At 45.1% G+C, this 24,476-nt stretch overlaps 1 protein-coding gene across 4 annotated transcripts in view; it reads right to left on the bottom strand.

Moving 5' to 3' along the window:
* uba1 (ubiquitin-like modifier activating enzyme 1) overlaps window positions 1-24,476 on the bottom strand; it is a 381,394-nt gene that overhangs the window by 203,980 nt on the left and 152,938 nt on the right. For all 4 annotated transcript variants that reach the window (XM_069936574.1, XM_069936577.1, XM_069936576.1 and 1 more), the window contains 2 exons: window positions 24,318-24,382; window positions 10,290-10,485 (listed from right to left, as the gene is read on the bottom strand). In XM_069936574.1, the coding sequence (XP_069792675.1) occupies window positions 10,290-10,485; window positions 24,318-24,382 (261 nt within the window). The remainder of the gene's footprint in view (window positions 1-10,289; window positions 10,486-24,317; window positions 24,383-24,476) is intronic.

Below are 24,476 nucleotides of genomic sequence, written 5' to 3'. Positions count from 1 at the left end.
CAGGGTCCCTTCTGTCATTTAAGAGAAGGTTGGATGTGTACATGGAGGTGAGGGGGTTGGAGGGTTATTGGCGGTGAGCAGTTGGTTTAAGCTAGTGGATTGTTCTAGTGAAACAGTGCGGACTTGAAAGGCCGATATGGCCAGCTTCTGCTCTGTTAAGGGTTATATGGGTTAGATAAACAGCCTGACTGGCCTTGAAATTTGGGTGGATGGGCCACTTCCATTGCTCTCTGACTCTAAGTGAGTTGTAGAAAATGTGGGAAGAGTGGGTGCTTGTAGATCAGCTCAGATTTGGTGGACACACTGTTAGAATTTAAGATGATGATTAATGGCTTTATTACAATGCGATTTTCTCTGTGAGGGTGGCCCCCTCCAAAAAAAAGAGGGAAATTAGAGTCTGTGTTATCAGGAGTTGAAAATTTAAAGAGTATGTCTTTTATTAGGCAGAGATACGAAAAGTCATGGAAACAAGTCAACCAGATTGAGTTACAGCACAACGCAGTGCAGCTCAAAATGAATGACAGAACATACTCAAGGGCTGTGCGACCTGCGTTTCATGTTTCTACAATAGGTTGGAAAATATATTGGAATCATTGTCTCAGAAGACAATAAGTGCTTGGCCAAAGAAGGAGAGCAAATAGAATTCATGGAAGTACAAGGGGGGGGGGGGGGGGGGGAAGCCATCAAAAGGAAATGTGATCGGTTAGCACCTGGAAAGCAGTGGGATTGGGGAATGAGAAGCTACTCTAGCAGAGAGGCCAAGGACAGAAGGAACCATAACCCAAACCGGGAGCGGGATAGATAGCACGAAGCTGTTACAGCGTCAGCGACCAGGGTTCGAATCTGGCGCTGTCAATAAGGAGTTTGTTCATTATCTGAGTGGTTTTCTCCAGGCGCTCCGCTTTCCTCCCACCTTTCAAAAATGAACAGGGGTTGCGGGTTAATTGGGTGGCATGGACTCATGGGCTGGAAGGGGCTGTTACTGCGCTGTACGGCTAAATTTAAATTTACAGAAAATGCTGGAAAATGCTCAGCAAGTCAGGCTGCACTTGTGAGGACAGAAACAGAGTCAATGTTTCTAGAAGGTACGACGAACAGACGGTTTCAAAGGGTGTAAAGTTTGCAGGCGGGGAAATGAAGCTGTAGAGGGAGCCACTATGGCAAAGAATAAATGAAGATCTTGACTCACGCATAGGGGCATGGATAGAGGACCAGCATGGACCTACAGAAGCAAGGCAGAACGGGCCATTACATTGCATATTAAGCATATGATCCAACCAATCCAGTAAATTCACTTTCTCACCCCTGCCTCCAAGTCTTTGGCAGTGCTAGTCTTTTTCTTTCGCCCTTGACTTACTTGATATCAGCCCTTCAATTTCAATAAAAGGCTCCCTGTCCAAAACAATGAATGTCCTTTTCTACCCATGGATGCTGCCTGACTCAGGGAGTTCCTACAGTAGCTCACTGTGTGCCCAAGGCATTTGGGCATGGGCAAAAACGGGGCTTGGCAATGCTAATTCAGATCCATCAAATGGAAGGTTAAAATTTGTTGAAAGTGGGTTGAAAGGACATTTTATTGTCTGACAACCCTACGAATCCACATAACCAGCATTAATGGCAAAGCTGACTAATGATTATCAAGTGGCATATGCACAAGTACCAGAAGTTGAACCACAATTTTCATTTGCTGCAGGCACACACAAGGTACACCAACTACAATTAAATTACCACAATATACCAAATCAGAACAGTAGAGAATATAAGATAAAAGGAGAGACAAATAAATAGTGCAGTTCATCAAAAGGTACGGCCAGCACAGTGGTACACTAATACAGCGCCAGTGACCCAGTTTGAATTCGGTGCTTTCTTTGAGGAGTTTGCACGTTCTCCTCATATCTGCGTGGGTGTCCTCCAGGCGCTCCGCTTTCCTCCCACCATCCAAAAATGTATGGGGATTGTAGGTCAATTGGCGTATTTGGGTGGCATGGGGTCGTGAGCTGGAAGGGCCTGTTGCCGCGCCGTATGCCGAAATTATTCATGATACTTTTTAAAATACTTATATTGATATTTTTACAATAAAAAAATTGAACAAAAATTTGTGTTCGAGGACGAGGAAAAAAATTACTACAATGCACAAATTCAGAAGTACAATTACGACGAAACAACAAAACACAAGGAAAAGAAAAAGATGTCATTTCTAAACCCCTTCCCCTCAGCAAGGTTGAGGATTAACATTCAAAAACCCAAGGCAGAGTCTTGGAGAGGGAAAGCACCATGCCAGAATCAACTCAACACCAACTCTTAAGTTATGACATGCAATCTGGGCATGTGAGAAAATGGAAAAGTTTTGGGAAGATCTAAATCAGGTATTAAATAAAATCACAAAAAGCAACATACCAAAAAACCCAGAGATCTTTCTTCTAAGTAATATAAGAAGTAAAGAATTGGGCCTCAAATTGGATAAAGTGCAAAAAAGATTCATTATGATCTAGCCTTAGCTGTAGCAAAAAAATGTATTATGTCAACCTGGAAATTAGAAGACAGCCTGAGAATACAGCAATGGCACATAGAAATGAATAAATGTATTCCATTGGAAAAAATAACATATAATTTAAGAAATAACATCACAGTATTCGAACAAATTTGGGAACCATACATGGAACACAACAGAGAAGTCCTACCGCGGACCTCCACTGCCTAAAATGACAGAAGGAGAAGAAGACGAAATGAACTGACCCAGTATGTAAAAGTAGATGACACAAATTTCTTGTTTATTTTCATTGTGTGATGACATTGTTTAATGGGTTTAATGTATCATATAGGTTGAACATTGAGTGGGTGGGGAGGGGGGGTGGTGAAGGAGGGAGGGAAGGGAGGGGGGAGAAAGGGAAGAAAATTACATTGTGTATATTCAAGAGGGAAATGTTAGTGTGTATTTTGGTTAGTATGGTTCATAGAGTGAAAAATTTTTTTAAAATTTAAAAAGTTATGATTAGTAGTCCATGAACGGGCATGATATTCTTAAATAAAAAAGTGACGTTTCAGTGGGTGGTCACAAAGGAGTTTTGGATAAGGGGTAGGGTAGTACAGGGAGGCTCAAGAGATTGACCGATGTTGTGATAAAAGCTGTAGTTGAACCTCATGGCCCCAAATACAGGTCATAAGTTGATGGAAGGCGGTTGAAACCAAAGTGGACAATAACCTTGCTAAAATGGTCACGGGAATGTCGGAGGAGGCCGCATCAAAAGAGGTGGCAGGATGCATGGGCACTCGGCATTTATGAAGGGCCATTCGCGTGCTTGCCTTTCATCCTGAGAGGGATTACCCTTTATAGGGCAAACAAAGGAAAACAAATTTGTGTACACCACAATAAAAGGATCTTGAAAACAAGTTTCTCTTGAAAAATGTAACTTGGCTCTGTCTGATTCAAAAAACTTTGCAAAAAGGCAACTTCAAGATAGGGAAATGGAAGTAAAAATTCATTGTGTCATATTACATCTGAAAAAAAAACCCACGCTAGACAAAAGACTAAAAGTGAAAGAATTCTGTCTCTACATCTGTCTGCCCCCGCAAGATACAAACCAATTACCTTTTGGTTTTGGGTCCACAAGGGCTGGTGGGGAGGAGGCAGGGGAACCCACAGAGACTTATTTTTGTCAGATTACATGCCACTTTTTAAATCTGCAACCCATCCATGGCAGGTCCCTGCAGCCCACGTGCCAAGGCAAAGCCTCTTGTTTTCATTCTGGATTAACCTTTGCTTGCCTTGGCCCTAAAGCAATATGGCAACAGGCCAGAGACGGCAGCGCGCAAGAGGCAGGTAGGCCTCTCCAGCTGGTGTTAATTTACCACTTCTATTCATGAGAACATATGCGCTTTAACAGCTGTACCTGACTTAGCATGCGTGCATTCGAGGCACAAGTAATGGCTAGAATGAAATCTCTCAGCTTGTTCAGCTAGAGGCACTTCAATTCTGTTGGGGCAGCAACACCACATATATCCATGATTTTCACAAATGGACTACATATTGGGATTGGGGAGAAAAGAGGTCCTGGCTCAAGGCAAGTAAATATCTTTTAAATTCTTGACATTCTTAATTGTTCATTATGATGCCCAATCTCTTCTCCTTATCACTTAAGAGCTCTGCTGTTCTACAACCTGTTATAATCATTGTGGTTCACTGGACCATGGGGATCTTGTGCCTGCTGAGCTTCCTTCCCTTGGCCAAACAATGGGACATTTGGAGGGAATCAGTGGTACAAGAAACATCCATGGGGAGAAGGGATCTCGACTCAAGAGGCTGCCTGACGATTTATGGCTGTGGACGGTGACTAACCTGCTGAGCCCCTCCAGCATCTCATGGCTTGCTCAAGATTCCAGTGTCTGCAGTTTTTGTGCATCCTGCCCAGGAATTTCCTTCCTGAATCTCCTCACAGTTGAGAATCTGTTCTTAAAAAAAAAGATTCTTTGACTCTGGAGCGCGTCGAATCAAAGACTTGTTGATCCAAACCATGGCTTTTATTAACTAGAAGACTGGAGCATGTCACATGTAGGTCGACCAGACCAGAATGACCTGGTCTGGCTAGGAGTAACCTTTTAAGACTTGCCAGTAGGTGTGGCTACGCTCTCAGCCAATCACAGTCAACCTACACTCCAATCTGTACATATACACATTGGTGATAGAATCTATACTATCACATTGACCAAGACTTTTTCTCACCTTGTCCTAATGGCCCCTTTACATGGTTCAGTTACCCCCTTGCACACTGGGCCACAACATTTTTCTTTCCATTCACATACTGCTTTAAGTAATCTCTATGCCATCGGTGCTCTGTGATGAGTAAGGGATTGCTTAAGGTGGGATGTGAGTGGGAAGGGAAGGTTGGGAACCACTGCTCTAGCCCCAAATGTGACTGAAATATTTTGCTTGAGAAAAATGGTCATTGGCCCATTTCCTTTGGAGTTATGAAACCGTGCACATAACGAGTCAATGAGGCACGATTAAAACAGTGGTTTTCAAACTTTTTGCTTTCCACCCGCAGACCATCTTAAGCAATCCCTTACTAGTCACAGAGCACCGATGGCATAAGGATTACTTAAAGTGGTATGTGAGTGGAAAGAGAAAGGTTGAGAGTCGCTTCTGCTCCACAAAAGGATTGCTTGCACTATTACAAAGTCACTATTTTGGCCCTAAGATAACTGTGGACATGTATTTTTGTTTTGTATTCATTGTTCCTTTGAATTCAATTGTAGTTGGGTATACTTTTGTAGCGTGGTTTTAAGTTGTTTTTTTTAATAAACAGATAAAGTACCGTTTGACAACATGTGTTGCTTTTTTATCGAAGAAAGCAGGAGTACAATATGTATCTGTATCATATGTACAAAGTTGCTTTTGATGCATTTGGGGGAAAAATGTACCTGCTCGACTGCAGCAAGTAAAAACGTTGGTGCATATGTGCATTGCACAATATGTATGACTCATTATGATTATTTGAAGGTTTATATGAATGCAAGTTTCTGGTGTATGGCAGATGGGCCCTAAAGCACAGCAGGGTCATCGTTTTGTGAGAATGGGAGGGGGTGGTGGAAGAGGTAGCAAGATCGGCACCCAAGGGAGGCATCCACAGGCATTGGCCCCCCAAATGAGAAGCTGTGCTTCCCCCACCCCCACCCATTGCTAGCCATCAGACCAGCCTCCACCCTCTCCTGTGTCATTAGCATCTAGGTTGACAGATGCTAGCGACTCTCCACTTGCCCCCGACCGTGTCACTAGTGTGCGTCAAGTGTCAGTAACGTCTAGTGATGCTTGACACGATAAAAGGAGCGCCTTCGTGTTCCACATCAGAGGGGCGGATGGCATTAATGACAGGTAGGTCCCGGCTAGAAACCACCCCGCCCCCCACTAAAAGAGCCCCACCTAACATGCTAATGTCCTCCCCCCCCCCCCCCCACCCCAACATTCATTCTGGCACCGACTCTGAAATCAACTCATGCACAACATTTCAGGCTCCCTTGTTCCACTGGTAAAACTGCTTCCCTGGGGAAAATTGAGTGATTTCAGGGCAATATAATCCTAGATTACATTCCAGATTGGGATGGGTTCGGTCTGAAGACAGAACAGGCTTCTGGAAAATTATCAAGTACAAGATAGCAAATACAGTAAAAGATCTGTTATCTAGAAATCAAGCTACTGGCAAAAATAAATAAGTAAAAATTGTCTAAAATTGGCACCTCCTGGCGGTTAGTTCGGCAATCTCGCAACTCACAACTCAAGCAACCAGAAAATTCACTTAGCTGGCATCTACTGATCCACATGGATGCCGGATACTGGGGATGTTAAAAATGGGACAAATTAAGGATATCAAGAAAGTGGTAGTACAGGATCAAGAGGCCAAACAGCCGCTTTCTACATTGTACGATTCCGTGTTTCAAGACTGTTTAAAGTATCGTTGCTGCAATTTGAAGCTGGCAAATACTGTTTTCTTTCAAAACAAAATGTTTATCAGAATGCCTTCGCGTTTCCACAAAAAGGTTTATATTATATTAACTGTAGCTCTCAAACACTGCAAAAGCAGCCTGCTTATAATAAATCTGTTCTTGTCCGAATATTTTGCCAAAATAAATGAATTCATTGGTAAGTTGGGAGGGGCGGGGAGGGTTCGCTGAGGAGGCTCCCCACTCATCAAGATAAGAAACATACTTCTGACAAGTTCAATTTTTTGCACTATGGAGCACTCAGTATCAGGGTCAGGTGGTTCAGCCCAGGTACAGACAGTAGACTACACATTACCTTATAAAGTCTCATTAACCCAGGCTCAGCTCAGCAATCTTCCTGTGTCAGAATTAGAATCAGAATTTATTTTCATGAACATGCCACAAAATTCGTTGTTTTGCGGCAGCGTAACAGTCCAAGTATTCCTATAAATTATATTTCAAAAATAAATAAATAGTGCAAGAAAATTGGATAAAGTGAGGTCAGGTCGGTGGTTCATTGTCCATTCAGGAATCTGATGGCAGAGGGGAAGAAGCTGCCCTAGTGTCGCTGGGTGTTTGTCTTCAGGCTTCTGTACCTCCTTCCCGATGGTGGCAGAGGGAAGAGGGCATGTCTTGGGTGGTGGGAGTCCTTGAGGATAGAGACTGCTTTCTTAAGACACCACCCATGTAGATGCCCTTGAAGACTGATGCCTGTGATGTCATTGGCTGAATTAATAACTCTCTGTGTTCCTTTCCACTGGCGCGCATCACGTTTGCGAAGCAATACTGCTCACCCAGTTGGGTTATGTACAATACACATCATTGTTTGGCATGGTAGCTGCAAAGCATCAGACTGGAAGTCAAAACAGAGGATCATCATCAACTTCTTCTATTGACACAATTTACCTGGCGCGTTGCTTAAACAAGACTCAAAGAATTATAGAAGACCCTTCATCCAGCACATAGTACCTTTGGCCCACTACCAAAAGGAACGAGGTACAGGAGCATCAACATCAAGTCAGCCAGGCTGGGAAATAGATTCTATCCATAGACTGTGAAATTGGTGATCAATATCCTGTAATCCAGGGGTTCCCAACCTGGGGTACATGTACCCCCAGTGGTACATTTGTACTTTTCAGGGGGTACATTGGGTCTGAGAGAATAACCACTACTGGTGTTGTAATCTGCAGTCAGATTGCACAATGTTGTGTTGTTTTTTTATCCTTAATTTTTAGGGGTACACGGGAACCTATAAAAATGCCCAAGGGGTACAGAGGAACAAAAAGGTAGGGAACCCCTGCTGCAATCTGAGTAAATCAACCCAAAATATTTCTATATTTATTTTAAATTATATCTTTATGTATGCACGTGATTATTATGTACAGTACTGTGTCCCGCGCTCTGGAAAAACAGAGTGCAGTCAGATAATAAATTTGAACTTGAATGTAACATGGATTTGAGCAACTGCTCCCCTAGTGGCATATATGGTAAATAGATCACAGGCTGGTGAAGGGGACATGATGCAGTCCACCTTGCTCCCAGGCAACGAGGTCAGGAAGTACAGCACAATTATTCTAATTGACAACAGTGGGCTCAATCCAGAGAGGAGTCCAGGAAACCCGTGGCCCAGAAGGTTCTATTCAGTCCCCATTTGATCCATGCCAATTAAAAATCAGTTATTTTAAAAAAGAAAACATAACCTATTTATTTATTTACGTTAAATTTCGAGATACAGCCCACTAATAGGCCATTCTGACCCTTGAGCCTGTACTGCCCAAACACACCAATTAACCTACAAACCCTGAAGTGGGAGGAAACCGGAGCCCCCGGGGAAAACCCACGCAGACACGGGGAGAATGTACAAATTCCTTTCAGACAGGGCGGGATTCGAACCCAAGTTGCTGGGGCTGCAATAGCCTTGTTGCTCACCATTTCGCCAATTGTGCCACCTTTTATTATTGAGACAAACTCCACTTTCCAGTTCCTGGACTGGAGCCATGTTAATTGTGGTTTGCAATTGGCTCACCCGGGTGCTTTCTAAAGGTGGGGAAGGTTTATTTCTCCATCACCCTTTCTTATTGACAGCAAGTTATAGCCCACAGGCATCTTTGGAGTGATGTTGCGATATGTTGTCACTGATAGCTTGGCCTTCCATATTCACTCCTAATCTGAGAGGACATCAAACCCACTGAGTCAATACCATCTTACAGAGCTATCATATCCCACCACTATTCCCTGTAGCCTATTTGCACCATACTATGGGGCGCCATTTCAGCGCCAGTGATCGGGACCAGGGTCTGAATCCCATGCTGTCATACGTCCTTCCTGTGTCTGCGTGGATTTCCCCCGAGAGCTCCGATTTCCTCCCACTATTCTAAAACGTACTGGGGGGGGGTTGTAGGTTAATTGGCTGCAATTGGGCGGCATGAGCTAATGGGCCGAAAGGGCCTCTTTCCATGCTGAAATGTCTAAATTTGAACTTATACTCCCAGAAAAGCAGATTCCACTACTTTTCAAGACTCTCGGGAGGACTTACTTATTGCAGCCAATCAACTTACCAATTCCCAATTCTTTAGGATGTTCGGGGAAACTGGAGTCCCCAGCAGAAATAAATGTGGTCACACAGAGAATGTCCAAACTCCATACAGAAAGTATCGGATTGAACCTTGTATCCCATCCGGACATCCATCAACCAGATGGCATTAACATAGACTTCAGTTTCCATTAAAATCCTTCTCCAAGTCTCTCTCCCTCTGTCTCCTTTCCTTCAACTCCCACCCCCTTCCTTCTCCATTCAGAGAACTACCCCTCCCTCTATCACCTCAGCTTTTTTTCTCTTCTACCCTCCTATCTATATCCCCTTACCAGTTGGCCTATGCTCCTCCCCACCCCTTCCTCCCTCCCTCCCCCCCCCACCCACCCCCTATTTATTCAGGTGCCTGCCTATTTTTTGCTCGACGAAAGACTCAGGCCTGAAATGTAGGTAACCCTTTACTTCCCATAGATGCTGAATGACCTGCTGCGTTTCCCCTGCACATTTGCTGTTGTCTGCCCTCATCCAAGTGCTTAAAATGAAAACTCAAGTGCAGTGAGGATGGAAAGAAAATAGAATCCCAATTACATTTCCATATAACAACCATATAACAGTTTATGGCATGGAAACAGGCCATCTCGGCCCTTCAAGTCCATGCCGGTTCACTCAAACAACTCCGCTAGCTCCCACAGCCTATTCTCTGCCCATAACCCTCCAACCCCCTCTTATCCATGTCTATATCCAGCCTCCTCTTAAATGAAAGAATTGACTCTGCCTCAACTATTTCCTCTGGAAGATTATTCCATTCAGGCACCACTCTCTGAGTGAAGTATCCTCTAATATTTCTCCTAAAATTTTTCCCCCTTACCCTCAACTTGTGTCCTCTTGTTTTAACCTCCCCTGCTCTCAAGGGGAAAAGTCTACTTGCGTCTAGTCTATCTATTCCCTTCATAATTTTAAACACATCAATCAAATCCCCTCTCAACTGTCTACGTTCCAACGAATAAAGTGCTAACCTCTTCAATCTTTCTCTGTACTCAGGTATTCCGTGTGGAAGACCATGAATACTGCTGAAATACACATTACTTTAGGTAACCTTGAATAAAATCTGTTATCAGCCTTAGTTCAGTTGTTGACAAGCCTCCATTTAGAACTCTCCTGCTTGCTCCCACAGCAATGATTCATTCTGTTGCAGTGCTGAGACACAGTGATTCCAAAGCCCCAGACAGCCTCCATCATCCCATGCCCCATCTCTCCCCCACACACACCCTCAATCTATTACCTGCTCGGGTGGGAAGTTATGCAGAAGCTGCTGGATGATATTGTTGTACTGTGTCTGCCAATGTCTCCTGGCCCAGGCAATGCAGTCAGCCCAGGATTTGGGCTTATCGGCAACCAGACTCTTGTAAACACCTTCTAGGATTTCCACAGCCTGACCTTCCTGCAGCGTCATTGTCTGCTCCATAAAAGAAGGCTCTCTGTTCAGTGTAAAGAGAAGACTGTCACCATTGGCACCATTGTCAAGAAACGAGCAGGATGTTGCAAAGGGAAATACAAATGACAAATTAATTCTAAATTAAACTTGTGCCTTGTCCTCTAAGTTTTCATCTTCTCCCTGGAGGCGCTGTGAATTAATCCTATCTGTGCAAATTCTCGGTGCTACTTAACTAGTGCTCACGATCTTGGTGCTGGCTCAGGTGGCTCTATGCTGGAGTCCGGCTTAGAAGGTCCAATTAAAGTTGGAGCACAATCCTTTACATCATGGACAGTGACACAAGAGGCCAGGCTGAAATGAAGGTGCTTTGAAATAAACACCAAAAATTCCCAAAATGCTCTGTGTTAGTACAGGATACTATTTATATATAGTAGTGGTGATTGGCTGAGAGCCATAGCCACACCTACTGCCAGGTCATAAAAGGCTGCTCCAAACCAGACCCAGGTCAGTCTGGACTGGTCGACTTCAATGTCCAGTCTTTTGTTAATAAAAGCCTTGGTTTGAATCAACGAGTCTTTGAGTGATTCGATGCGCTACACGGTCAACATCGGTGGAAAGAGAGGCAGAGTTAATGATTCAAGTCACAGGCACAGGAAACATTAGCTGTTTCTCTTTTGCAGACACTGTCTGATCTGCTGAGCAATTCCCATTTTCTTTCTCTTTCAAAAATCAAGTACAGTAAAATCCCCATTATCTGGAATTCATACTAACGGCAACCTCAAGCAACCGGCAATAAAAGTAATCGCGAAAAATAAATAGGTGAAAAATATGAAAGTTTAAAATTGGTGCCCCTAGAGGTTAGTTCACCAATCACGCAACACACAGCCTCAAACAACTGGAAAATGTTATTATCCTGCATCTACCAAACCCCATTATGTGCTGGATACTAAGGGTTTTGCCTCTTGATTTTCATTAAAAAAATCTTTCAAGCTATGTTGAAATGTGGCTCAGTGCCAATTCCTGCAGGTACAAGTGTATCATCATTTGCAATGAGACTCAATAAAACAGCCACTGCATATTAAGCTTTGCTTTTGAAATTTGGTTTCACTGAAGTTTGTTGCAAATGGCTATTTGCTGTCTCCTGCAGACCATGAACCAAGGATGAAAGGCCACAGAATACAAACCGTTGTCTGGACTCGACCTGACCATGTTCAAGTTAAATCCAGGAGGAAGTGTTCAGCACAGGCCTAACTGTTGCAGTTGGGCCAAGCAAATAGCAAATGGATGGGGGAGTGATTTAATGAATCAAAGGTGAAAAAGTTAAGAACCAAAGAAAGGACTTCACACTTCAACATCCTCTTGTGCCCGGAATCCTGAAGTCACATGCTTTACAGCAGGAAGCAGGACCTCGTTGTCTGCCCAAGCATGTCCTTCTTGACTCACATCTCTTTAACCCTCTCCTGTCGAACTCTCTTCTAAACATTCCAATTGTATCGATCTCCACCACTTCCTCTGGCTCCTCCATGAACCACATCTCCAAATAGAACTAGAATGATTGGGGGGAGGGAACCAAGTGAAGGAGAACAGCAAGGAGAAGGTTAGATTGCAAACAGAGAAAGCTTGTAGACAAAGTTTGGGGGTGGAAAGGCAGGGAATAGAGAAGGAGGATGCTCTGCATGAAGATGGAGGCAAGATGATAGAAAGAGAACGTAATATAGATCTGTTTGTAAAGATAGGGGCAAACAGAGAACAAGAAGTGGGAAATCTCTGAAATGCATATACTTGAATGATAGGAGCATTGTAAGGAAGGTGCTGAAGGTGTGGATTGACACTTAGTAGTATGACTTGGTAGCGATTAATGAAACATGGTTGCAGGAGGGATGTGAGTGGCAGCTAAATATTCTTGGATTTTGTGGCTTTAGGTGTGATAGAATTGGAGGAAAAAGAGTGGGTGCTGTAGCATTGTCAGGGAAAATATTACAGTGGTGCTGAGGTAGGATAGATTAGAGGGCTCGTCCAGGGAGACTGTATGAGTGGAATTGAGGAATGGGAAAGGGGGTAGTCACACTTGTAGGGGTGTATTATAGACTACTTAATTGGAAGCGAGAACTAGAGGAGCAAATTTGTAGGGAGATAGCAGATATTTGTAATAAGCACAGGATTATAATAGTGGGAGATTTTAATTTTCCAAATATAGATTGGGAAACCCATTCTGTGAAAGGGCTGGATGGATTGGAATTTGCAAAATGTGTGCAGGATAGTTTTTTATAACCTTGATACAACCACCAGCCTACTGCAGGGGGCATCTCTCTACCTGCAGCCACCTTAGGGGCTGACTCCACCTGGCCAGCTGTCAATCAGTCGACCTGAATATAAACCTGAGCTGGTCCCTCCTGAGCCTGTCACACAGAAGAGCCACCAAGGCTTGAACTGGTGTTCATACTTTTACTGTAATAAAGCCTGTTGTACAGTCTTTTGAGTTAGTGCTTGCTTACTGCTACCTCAGCACCCCACAGTTGAATCAACTTTTGGGGAATGAGATAGGTCAGGTGACGGAGGTATGTGTTGGGGAGCAATTTGGATCCAGTGATCATCGTGCCATTACCTTCAATGTAATTATGGAGAGGGATAGGTCAGGGCCTAGGGTTGAAGTTTTCGAGTGGGGAAAAGCTAGATTTGAGGAGATGAGAAAGGATTTACAAGGAGTGGATTGGGATGATTTGTTTTATGGGAAATATGTAGTATAGAAATGGAGATCTTTTCAAGGTGAGATTTTGAGGTGCACAATCTTTACGTTCCTGTTAGATTAAAAGGAAGGGCTAAAAGTTTGAGAGTGTGATTTTCAAGGGATATTGGAAACGGTTCAAAAAAAAGAGGGAGACCTTCAATAAATTTAATAAACAAGGAATAAAAGAGATGCGTGGAGAATACATTGAATGTAAAAAGAGTCTTAAGAAAGAAATTAGAAAAGCTAAAAGAAGGCACGAGGTGGCTCTAGCAAACAGGGTGAAAATAAATCCAAAAGGTTTCTATAAATATATTAATAGCAAAAGGAGAGTGAGGGATAAAATTGGTCCCTTAGAGAATCAGGACAGACAACTGTGTGTGGAGCAAAATGAGATGGGGGAGATTTTGAACAAGTTCTTTTCTTCGGTGTTCACTAAGGAGAAGGATATTGAATTGTGCGGGGTAGAGGAAGTACTGGAGCTTTTGAAGCATATAAAGGTGGATAAGTCTCCAAGTCCTGACAGGATTTTCCCCAGGACCTTGAAAGAAGTTAGTGAGGAAATAGCAGCGGCTCTGACAGTAATTTTTCAAATGTCATTAGAGATGGGTATAGTGCCGGAGGATTGGCTTATTGCTAATGTGGTTCCTTTGTTTATAAAGGGTTCGAGAAACAAGCCTAGCAAATATAGGCCTGTCAGTTTGTCGTCTGTGGTAGGTAAGTTAATGGAAAGTGTTCTTAGAGATAATACACAGGGTTTGATCAATAATATTCAACACGGGTTTGTGCGTGGAAGGTCATGTTTGACCAATCTTGTTGAGTTTGAAGAGATGACTAGGAATGTTGATGAGGGTAGAGCAGTGGATGCTGTTGATGTGGACCAGAAAGGCCTTCGATAAGGTTCCACATGGAAGGTTAGTTAGGAAGGTTCTAGTACTAGGTATTAAATTTGAGATGGTCAAATGGATTCAACAGTGGCTGAAGGGAGAAGCCAGAGAGTCGTATTGGATAACTGTTTGTCAGGCTGGAGGCCGGTAACCAGCAGTGTGCCTCAGGAATCTGTATTGGGTCCCTTGCTGTTTGTCATTTATATTAATGATCTGGATGATGGGGTGGTAAATTAGATTAGTAAATATGCAGATGATGCTAAAATAGGTGGAATTGTGGATAATGAGGAAGGATTTCGAAGATTGCAGAGGGATTGGACTGCTTAGAAGAGTGGGCTGAAAGATGGCAGATGGAGTTTAATGTTGAGAAGTGTGAAGTGCTCCATTTTGGAAGGAATAATCAAAACAGGACATATGTAGTAAATGGGAAGGCATTGAGCAATGCAATGGAGCCGAAAGATCTAGGGATAACAATTCATTGTTCTGTGAAGGTAGAATCTCTTTATAAATCAATGCATAGAATACAGGAGTTGGGAAGTGATGTCGAGACTGTTCAAAGCATTGGTGAGGCTAAATTTAGAGTACTGTGTGCAGTTCTGGTCACCGAATAGAAGGTAGAAAGAGGGCAGAGAAGATTTACAAAAATGTTACTTGGGTTTCAGCATCTAGATTACAAAGAAAGATTGAGCAAAGTTTTAGTATGCTGGCCTTTATAAATCGATGCATAGAATACAGGAGTTGCACTTGAGAAGATGGTGGTGAACAGCCGCAGTCCTGCTGACATCCTTGTTCCTCTGGAGTCATGATGTCAGGAGTTTCAGGATTTGTTCCAGTCACTGAAGGAACAGCGATGCACCTCTCTCTCTCTGCACTACAGCCACTCCACCACATGACACTCAACTTTTCTACATATTATACTCTCCTCTCCTACTTGTATCAACATCTTTTCCCTTCAGTCTTTTGGTCTTGAACCCTCAACCTTTGCAAGCCTACTCTATTCTCCCAGTTCCTTGCAATCTACTGTTTAAGTTTATTGTCACATGAACCAAGGTGCAGTGAGAAAGTTTGTCTGTGAACAAAGTTGGATAGGGTGGTAAAGAGAGCTTTTGGCATAATGAGGGGGATAGATAGAGTTGATGTGGAGATGCTTTTTCCCTTGAGGGCAAGGAAGATTGAAACAAGAGGTTATGAGTTAAGAGTTAAGGGGCAAAAGTTTAGAAGTAACATGAGGGGGAGCTTCTTCACTCAGAGAGTGGTAGCCGTGTGGAATGAACTTCTGGGGAAGTAGTGGCAGCAGGGTCCATTTTGTCATTTAAGGAAAAAATTGGATAGGTATATGGATGGGAGGGGTATGGAGGATTATGGGCAGGGTGGAGGTAGGCGGGACGAGAGGAGAGTACTTGGTTTGGTGGGGACTAGAAGGGTCGAGATGGTCTGTTTCTGTGTTGTAATTGTTTTATGACTATAATAATGCAATTTAAAATGTGCACACCTCAGCAATGTGATACTGAATGAGGGCTAAATATTAGAAACTCTGGGAGACACACCCTCAATGCAACCCAATTGATGATGCCTACAGCATGTTGAGATATTAAACCCGCGGTTCTCAACCTTTCTCTTTCCACTCATGTACCATTTTATGCATTCCCTAAGCCATTAGTGTGATTAGTAAAGGATTACTTAAGGTGGTATATGGGTGGAAAGAAAAGGTTTGAAAACCACTGTTTTAATTGTACCTCATTGACTTGTTCTGTGCATGATTTCGTAACTCCAAAGGAAATGGGCCAATGGCAATTTTTCTCAAAAAAAAATTTCAGTCGCAATTGGGTCTGGAGCAGTGGTTCTCAACCTTCCCTTCCCACTCACAACCCACCTTAAGCAATCCCTTACATAATCACAGAGCGCCGAATCACACTTAAGGTGGTATGTGGGTGGAAAGAAAAGGTTTGAAAACCACTGCATTAAACAAAAGCACATCCCAGCAGACATGTCTTCATGTGGATGGGGTTGCATTCACCACAGGCCCACAATGTTTGAATCTCTCCCTGAGGCTAACCACACTGACATGCCTCTTCAACTATGTGATCAGCTGTCAACTTCCCACTACCCCAACCAGATGTTGTCTTTGCCCAAAGCTCAAATCCCCATTGTGGCAGTTTGTGAAATCTGGCACAATTATGATGAAGCCTTGATGATAATTGCAGGGCTAAGATAGGCTTAATTATTCCTTCAAGCTTCTGTTCTGAGGGCCCTCGTACTCAAGGTTCATCTGACTTTGTAAACTCCATTGATCCAGTTCATTTTGTGCGGGTTCCTGCCTCTGCGCCAAAGGTCGTTCACGAAAGGAGCTCAAACTGTGTGGGTAGACAGCCACGCTTGAGTGCTTCTTTCAGACATGAACTCAGCTCCCTCTCCTGAAGTCACAATCATCTCCTTCATCTTGAAACTTGAGGTTATATCCCCAGGTTCTCATATCACCTGCCAACAGAAACAACCACCCAGAGCTTCTATTCTCCTTTAATGATCTCAGGTATTTCTATGTCCCTCATGCTTCAAAGACTCGTCATCTATCTACGTTGAACCTCGTCCTCCAGGCACAGGAATTTAAACCAGCCAACAATGAACCCAACCTGAAATAGTGACTGACCACTTCCACCCCTGGATGCTGTTGGGCTCCTCCTGCAGCTCCTTGTTTGCTCAAGATTCTAGCAACTGCAGTTCTTGCTTCTCTCACAGGAACTTAAACTCACTTATTCCAGACAAACATGGGGGAAAAATGTAAGCAAATGGCTTGAGATGGAAGGAAGAAAAATGTGTTTTAATCAAGTGTGTGGAATTACTATTGTTTGACAGGTATGTTGTTTATTGAAGTTCCACCTACTTAACTTACTGTCAGTGGACGAGATAAACACTCTCTTTGGTAAACTGCAAGGTTGAAACTATTACCTTTTTAAGACAATTTCTTGGTTCTGAGCTTTAAGTAGGAGGACAACTGTAAGGAAAACAGCAAGATCCTGTTCAACTTCAGTGAGATGCCTTTCAAGGGCAGAGAGCCCAAAGAGGCTGACAGCAAGGGAGGCAGAGAGAAACCTGTGTGTTACTTCAGGAGATTCTGACTCATTTGACTGCTCTGGGGGGGTGGGGGTGGGGGGTGGGGGATGTGTCTGCTTGCTTCACCAATCTTCAAGCATCCTACGTCTCCCCAAAATATCCAGCACTTTAAACCTCCGCAAATACAGGATTGGGGGGCTGGGCAGGGGAAGAGGAAGGTTGGGGGGTAGTTAACTTTTTCATGATCTGAGTGTCAGTGGCAAGGCCAGGTTTTATTACCCATCCCCAAATGCACTTGAGAAGATGGTGGTGAACAGCCGCAGTCCTGCTGACATCCTTGTTCCTCTGGGGCCATGATGTTAGGAGTTTCAGGATTTGTTCCAGCCACTGAAGGAACAGCGAAGCACCTCTCCCTCTGCACTACAGCCACTCCACCGCATGACACTCAACTTTTCTCCTCTCCTACTTGTATCAACATCTTTCCCCTCCAGTCTTTTGGTCTTGAACCCTCAACTTTTGCAAGCCTACTCTATTCTCCCAGTTCCTTGCAATCTACTGTTTAAGTTTATTGTCACATGTACCAAGGTGCAGTGAGAAGGTTTGTCTATGAACAAAGTTGGATAGGGTGGTAAAGAGAGTTTTTGGCATATTGGCCTTCACAAATCCAAGTATTGAGTATAGGAGTTGGGATGTTATTGTAAAGTTGTATAAGATATTGGTGAGGCCAAATTTGGAGTATTCTGTACATGTTTGGACACCAAACTACAGGAAATTTATAAATAAGATAGAAAGAGAAAGATTTACCAGGATGTAGCCTGGACTTCAGGAACTGAGCTACAGGGAAAGGTTAAACAAGTTAGAACTTTAATCCCTGGAGTGTAGAAGAATGAGGGGAGATTTGATAAGACGTATTTAAAATTATGAGGGGTATAGACAGCTTAAATGTAAATAGGCTTTTCCCATTGAGGATAGTTGAGTTACAAACCAGAAGACATGGGTTAAGGGTGAAAGGGGAACTTTCTTCACACAGAGAGTAATGGGGGTGTGGAACGAGCTGCCAGCTGAGGTGGTGAATGCGGGCTCAGTTTTAACATTTAAGAAGAATTTGGACAGGTTCGTGAATGGGAGAGGTTCACAGGGTATGGGCTAGGTGAAGGTCAGTGGGACTAGGCAACAAAAAAGGTTTGGCAGAGACTAGAAGGCTGAAGCTGCCTGTTTCTGTGCTGTAATGTTCTATGGTTCTAACAGTTCAACTTGGCATCCTGTACAAAGCACTGAAGTGCGGAATTACACAGAAAGAAATCAATTACAACAGAGCAAAGGCAACATAATTTTTCAGGTGTGAGGTTCATTCAGGAGTCTGATAACAGCAGGAAAGAAACTGTCCTTGAATCTGGCAATGGGTGATCTTACACTTGTGAATCTTCTTCCCAATAGAAATGCACTTCCCTTCTGCACTTAACTATCCCATTTCCCATTCACTCACCATCCTCATTATCCGCAGCCTCAACTGTACCCTCCAACAGAAGGTACATTCCCTCCTCTGGAATGTGATCCCCATCTGTTAAAAGGTAAAACCCCATGCTCCTCACGCTGGGAATGTCCCCAAGTGGAATAGTAACCTGATAACAATTTGGTTGGAGGGTGACAAGCCTTTTAACGTTTTCTGCCCAAGACCCTCTTCATTCCCGCACTCTCTTGTTCCCTCTTCTCTGCTCCTTCCTGCCCCTTGGTTCTTCACATTTCCCTTCTCCCTCTGTTACACACCCTTGGTCCAGCTTCCCCTTTGGACTCCGCTTATCTCCCCATATCCACTTCTAGTCAATTTGCAAAAGCATTGCCAATCCCTCCATGGCTGGGACCAAATCCTGGGAGACCTGTTCCAAAGGCACCAGAAGAACAGCGTTGTCAGCAGGAATGTGGCTGCTCATCACCATCTTCTCAAAGGCAATTGTGGATGAGCAATAAATACTGGCCTTGCCTTAAACCCCAGATCATGAAATAAAAAGCTATTCCCCCCCTTTCTCTTCTGCTGTGGGCCTTCCTCCATTCCCCAGGTTTTCATTCCAACCTTCCATCTCCTTATCTTCCCAAATTCTCCTCTGCTGTCCACTCCCAATCTCACCCTCCCTCTGAGCTCCATCCATACCCCTTTCTCTTCCTACCCCATTCTGTATTTATCGATCCCATTTTCTATTCATTCACCACAGCCCTTCACCCCCCACCCCCCCCTGCCCATTGTCCACAGCGCCAACCACACCCTCCAACCTTCCCTGGAATGTAATCCTCATGCCTTCAACCACATGCTGGGAATGCCCCCATGTCGAATAGCAATGGGTCCAGTGGGGCAGCTGGGAGATGCACTGCCTCACGGCACCAGAGATGCAGGTTCAATTCTGACCTCGGGTGCCATCTGGGTGAAGTTTGCACGTTCTCCCTGTGACCGTATGGCTTTCCTCCAGCTGCTCTGTTTTCCCCCTCCACGTCCCAAGCTTGTGCAGGTTGGTAGGTTAATTGGCTGCTGTAGGTGGCTTGGGTGAGTGATAGAACCACAGGGGAGTTAACGAGAATGTAGGGAAAATAAAAAGTAGTGGAATAAGATTAGTATAAATCATCAGGCATGAACCATATGTATTGAAGGGACTGTTTACATGCTGCATGTCTCCATGACCGACTTGTAATGCTTGTTACAAACATCTATTCCATTAACTCAGTGCATAGACACAATTAAAATTCAATTACATTGCATTCACAGCAGATATCATTGTATATTGTTCTTTCTTTAGCTTGGCTTCGCGGACGAAGATTTATGGAGGGGGTAAAAAGTCCACGTCAGCTGCAGGCTCGTTTGTGGCTGACCAGTCCGATGCGGGACAGGCAGACACGATTGCAGCGGTTGCAAGGGAAAATTGGTTGGTTGGGGTTGGGTGTTGGGTTTTTCCTCCTTTGCCTTTTGTCAGTGAGGTGGGCTCTGCGGTCTTCTTCAAAGGAGGCTGCTGCCCGCCAAACTGTGAGGCGCCAAGATGCACGGTTTGAGGCGTTATCAGCCCACTGGCGGTGGTCAATGTGGCAGGCACCAAGAGATTTCTTTAGGCAGTCCTTGTACCTTTTCTTTGGTGCACCTCTGTCACGGTGGCCAGTGGAGAGCTCGCCATATAATACGATCTTGGGAAGGCGATGGTCCTCCATTCTGGAGACGTGACCCATCCAGCGCAGCTGGATCTTCAGCAGCGTGGACTCGATGCTGTCGACCTCTGCCATCTCGAGTACCTCGACGTTAGGGGTGTGAGCGCTCCAATGGATGTTGAGGATGGAGCGGAGACAACGCTGGTGGAAGCGTTCTAGGAGCCGTAGGTGGTGCCGGTAGAGGACCCATGATTCGGAGCCGAACAGGAGTGTGGGTATGACAACGGCTCTGTATACGCTTATCTTTGTGAGGTTTTTCAGTTGGTTGTTTTTCCAGACTCTTTTGTGTAGTCTTCCAAAGGCGCTATTTGCCTTGTACAGCAAAGTTAACAGAGCTAGGGCTTTTCTCTTTCCAGTGAAGGAGGATGAAAGGTCACTAATAGGGGTCCACAAGATTATGACATAGATACAGTGGACAGCAAGGGTGGATGTAGCAGGCACCAGAGGACATATGTAAGGTGAAGGGAGGCAAATCTAGGGGAGATGTCAGGGGGAATTTTTTTTTATTATTCAGAGAGTTCTGGGTGCCTGAAATGCATTGCTTGGGGTGGTGGTGGTGGAGAGTAGTACAATGGGAACATTTAAACAACTCTTAGACAGGATGCAAGAAAAATAGAGAGTAATGGGAGTGAGGTAGGGAAGGGTTAGTTTGGTAAATAGGTTTACATAGGTAGGCACAATATCGTGGGCTGAAGGGCCTGTACTGTGCTGTACTGTTCTACACAGCCATTCCCTGACTTATGTCTTAGCTCTGTTCTGACCAACCGACATCCCGCAAACAGTCCCCACACTGATCCCACTGTCCCGCATTCTCCAGACAGCCCGCTCTCAGACCCCACTGCCCCCAATAAGTCCCCACACTGATCCCACTGCTCCACGCTTTCCTGAGACACCCGCAAACAGTTCCCACACTGATCACACTGCCCCGCACTTTCCTGACAGCCACGCAATCAGTCCCCACATTAATCCCACTGCCCAGCGCTTTCCTGACAGCCCCGCAATCAGTTGCCACACTGATACCACTGCCACGCAATCAGTCCCCACACTGAGCCCATACCCCACAACCAGTCCCTACACTGATCCCACTGCCCCACGCTTTCCTGACAGCCCCGCAATCAGTCCTCACATTAATCCCACTGCCCCACGCTTTCCCGACAGCCCCGCAATCAGTCCCCACACTGATCCCACTGCCCTGCGCTTTGGCAACAGCCCAGCAATCAGTCCCCACACAGATCCCACTGCCCTGCGCTTAACTGACAGCCCCACAATTAGTCCCCACAAAAATTACACTGCCCCACACTTTCCCGACAGCTCCGCTAACAGTCCCTACACTGATCCCACTGACCCGCACTTTACTGACAGTCCCGTAATTAGTCCCTACATTAATCACACTGCCCCACACTTTCCCGACAGCTCCGCTAACAGTCCCCACATGAACTCCACTGCCTCGCGCTTACACGACAACACCGCAATCAGTCCCCACATTAATCCCACTGCCCCACGCTTTCCTGACAGCCCTGCAATCAGTCCCCACACTGATCCCACCGCCCTGCGCTTTGGCAACAGCCCAGCAATCAGTTCCCACACTGATCCCACTGCCTGCGCTTTCCCGACAGCCCCACAATCAGTTCCCACTCTGATCCCGCTGCCCCGCACTTTACTGACAGTCCTGCAATTAGTACCCACATTAATCACACTGCCCCACACTTTCCTGACAGCTTCACTAACAGTCCCCACACTGATCCCCCTGCTCCGCGCTTACCTGACAGCCCTACAATCAGTCCCCACGTGATCCCACTGCCCCGCAATCAGTCCCCACACTGATCCCACTGCTCCGCGCTTTACCGACAGCCCCACAATCAGTCCCTACATTAATCCCACTGCCCTGTGCTCTTCCAACAGTCCACTATCAGTCCCCACAATGATACCATTGCCCCACGCTTTCCCTACAGCCCGCTATCAGTCCCCACACTGATCTCACTGCCCTGTGCTTTCCAGACAGCCTGCTATCAGTCCCCACATGATACCACTGCCCCACGCTCTTCCAACAGCCCGCCATCAGATCCCACACTGATCCCATTGCCCCACGCTTTCCCGACAGCTCTACTCTCAGTCCCCACACTGTTCCACTGCCCCACGCTTTCCCAACAGCCCGCTATCAGTTCCCACATTGATCTCACTGCCCCACGCTTTCCTGACAGCCCCGCAATCAGTCCCCACATTAATCCCATTGTTCCTCGCTTTCCTGACAACACCGCAATCAGCCCCACGCTGATCCCACTGCCTCACGATTTCCCGACAGCCCTGCTATCAGTTCCCACATGGATCCCACTGCCCCGCAATCAGTCCCCACACTGATCCCACTGCCCCATGATCAGTCCCCACAATGATCCCATTGTTCCGCACTTTCCCGAAAGCCCGCTATCAGTCCCATCAATTATACCACCGCCCTATGCTTTCTGGACAGCCCCGTAATCAGTCCCCACAGTGATTCCACTGCACCGCGCTTTCCTGACAGTCCGACAATCAGTCACCATATTGATCCTACTGCCCCGTGCTCTCCCAACAGTCTGCTATTAGTCCCCACACTGATCCCACTGCCCCGCGCTTTTCTGACACCCCCACCATCAGTCCCCACATTGATGCCACTGCCCCATGCTTTCCTGACAGCCCTGCAATGTCCCCACACTGATCCCACTGCCCTGCGCTTTCCTGACAACCCCATAATCAGTCCCCACATTGATCCCACTGCTCCGCGCTCTCTTAACAGTCTGCTAACAGACCCCACACTGATCCCACTGCCCTGTGCTCTCCCAATAGTCCGCTATCAGTCCCCACACTGATCCCACTGCCCCGCGCTCTCCCGACAACTTGGTATCAGTCCCCACACTATCCCACTGCTCTGCATTTCCTAACAGCCCGCTATCAGTCCCTACATTGATCCCACTCTCTCGCACTTTCCCAACAGCCCTGCAATCAGTCCCCACACTGATTCCCCTGCCTCACGTTTTCCCGACTGCCCTGCAATCAGCCCCCACACTGATCCCACTGCCCCGCACTCTCTCCTGAGAACTGAGAGAGATGCTATGATGTACATAATGCCGGGATATCGTCTCACGGTCACTATTGTATGCACTGGTGGGCATATGAACAAGCGTAATCTTACATTTCCACATATTTTTTCTTAATTTTTAGAATTTATACAGTATTTTTTCCGGTCTTACGTATGATTGGTCATAAGTTGCATAGATCGTAAGTAGGAGAGAGGCTGTATTCTAGTTTTGACTCTTTCACAGGTACGGATGTAGATAAACTGAAACAATCTCAACAACTTGAATGCGTGTTCAATTACTAGAGGACATACATTTAAGGTGAGGTAGACATGTTTAGGGAAGATCTAGGGAAGAAATGCAGAGCAACATTTTTCTTGGGTGCTTGGTACGACCTGCCAGGAGTAGTAGTGGACACAGATACGATAGTATAATTTATGTAGGCCAGTGGTTCTCATCCTTTTTCTTTCCACTCACGAACCACTTTAAGTATTCCCTATTCCACTGGTGCTCTGTGATTAGTAAGGGATTGCTTAAGGTGGGATGTGGGTGGAAAGAAAAAGTTTGAAAACCACTGTTTTGAGCATCCCTAATTGATTCGTTATGTGCACGGTTTCATAACTCCAAAGGAAATGGGCCAGTGACAATTTTTCTCAAGCAAAATATTTCAGTAACAATTGGGTCTAGGGCAGTAGTTCTCAACCTTCCCTTCCCATTCACATCTTACCTTACTAATCACAGAGATGGCTTAGGGATTAAAGTGGGATGTGAATGGAAAGAAAAAGGTTGAGAACCACCAACATAGACACACGAATATGCAGGAAACATGGGGACATGCATCATGAGCTCACAGCAGAAATTTAATTTGTCATAGTTTTAGACACAGACATCGAGGGTTGAATGGCCTGTTTCTGTATCCTTTGTTCTTTGCACTGGGCTCAGTTTTATTTAAACAGGAATGAAGAAATGTACTTACTCCAAGTACTTGTTGACATTCTCTGCTCTCAATTTGAACAGTCCTTCAAACTGGTCCCGGGCCCACTGCAAGCAAACACATTCAACACATCACTCGAGTGTACACACAATAATATAAAGCTGGGTGGGGGGGGGGGGAGGATTTTAACCCAGCAACAGT

The sequence above is a fragment of the Narcine bancroftii genome, chromosome 5 (assembly GCF_036971445.1).
Source record: "Narcine bancroftii isolate sNarBan1 chromosome 5, sNarBan1.hap1, whole genome shotgun sequence".
Lineage (NCBI taxonomy): Eukaryota > Metazoa > Chordata > Chondrichthyes > Torpediniformes > Narcinidae > Narcine > Narcine bancroftii.
Note: the sequence above shows the minus strand (reverse complement) of the source record. Positions and strands in the feature narration are given on the sequence as shown.